The sequence below is a fragment of the Myotis davidii genome, unplaced genomic scaffold, assembly GCF_000327345.1.
Source record: "Myotis davidii unplaced genomic scaffold, ASM32734v1 scaffold1134, whole genome shotgun sequence".
Lineage (NCBI taxonomy): Eukaryota > Metazoa > Chordata > Mammalia > Chiroptera > Vespertilionidae > Myotis > Myotis davidii.
In genome coordinates this window covers 772,039-772,956 of record NW_006286229.1, presented here as the reverse complement: position 1 = coordinate 772,956, position 918 = coordinate 772,039, and the positions used below count along the sequence as shown (strand labels likewise).

General features: G+C 58.1%; 1 protein-coding gene across 1 annotated transcript in view; it reads left to right on the top strand.

Annotated features, from left to right (window-relative positions):
- The window catches only part of SHMT2 (serine hydroxymethyltransferase 2 (mitochondrial)), a 5,068-nt gene extending 4,472 nt beyond the window's left edge, over positions 1 to 596 (top strand). Inside the window, exon 12 of the mRNA XM_006757352.2 lies at positions 109 to 596. Coding sequence (XP_006757415.1) covers positions 109 to 236 — 128 coding nt within the window. The 3' untranslated portion in view covers positions 237 to 596. The remainder of the gene's footprint in view (positions 1 to 108) is intronic.
- The last annotated feature ends 322 nt before the right edge of the window (positions 597 to 918 follow it).

The window sequence follows — 918 nt, the reverse complement described above, 5'->3', positions numbered from 1 at the left end:
CCCCCCCCCCCCCCCCAGCCCCTGCCAGTCACTTTACACTCACTGTCTGCCTCCCCCCCATCTCACCGCCTTCCCTGAAGCTCTGACACCCTCCTCACCCCTCTCTAGCCAAACTACAGGATTTCAAATCCTTCCTGCTCAGCGACCCAGAAACAAGACAACGGCTGGCCGACCTCAGGCAGCGGGTGGAGCAGTTTGCCAGGGCTTTCCCCATGCCCGGTTTTGACGAACACTGAAGGGACCAAGGAAATGAGACTCAGAGACTGAAATTCTCCTTCCCTCTCCCTGAACCTTCCAGCGTTTTGCTGGTGGAGAGAAGGCCTCTCACTTAGCGGAAGAGCCAGATGTAGTTCCCTTCCCAGGATTTGTAGCTGAAATTCCTTTTTGTAAGAAAACTTAGAAGGAGGCTGGGGGCCGTCTGCCCTAACGGTTCCGTTATCTCAGTGTTATGGACTCCCTGTTCCTTCTTGGAGACAGGGGCGTCACCCTCGTGAGCCAGAGGAAAGGGTGGGTGGGCGCCCTCCTTTCTGTTTTTATCTAATAAAATGCTAACCTGACCCGCGCTTCTATTACTGTGGGAGCCCGGTCCCCCCGGGCCAGGTGGTGATTTGTCTCCTCCGTGTGGTTCTGGATTCCCTCCCACAACCACCGCGAGGACCCGGGGGGCTGCAGCCTCCTCTCTGTCTCTGATCAGAGCCGACACCAGACGTGATTAGCAGGCGCAGCAAATTCAATTTGTTAAATGAAATTGTATTTTGCCCATGGCTGCTTCTGTTTGATCCCAGGGGACAGGGGAGCGAGGAGGGGTGGATGGCAGGGGGAGGCCCAGGTGCGAGGCTGGAGGGGGTTGCGGGTTGGCTCCTGAGTCGCAGGAAGCCGCGCACTGCCCCTCCCCGGGCTGAGAGGTGCCTCCTCCGG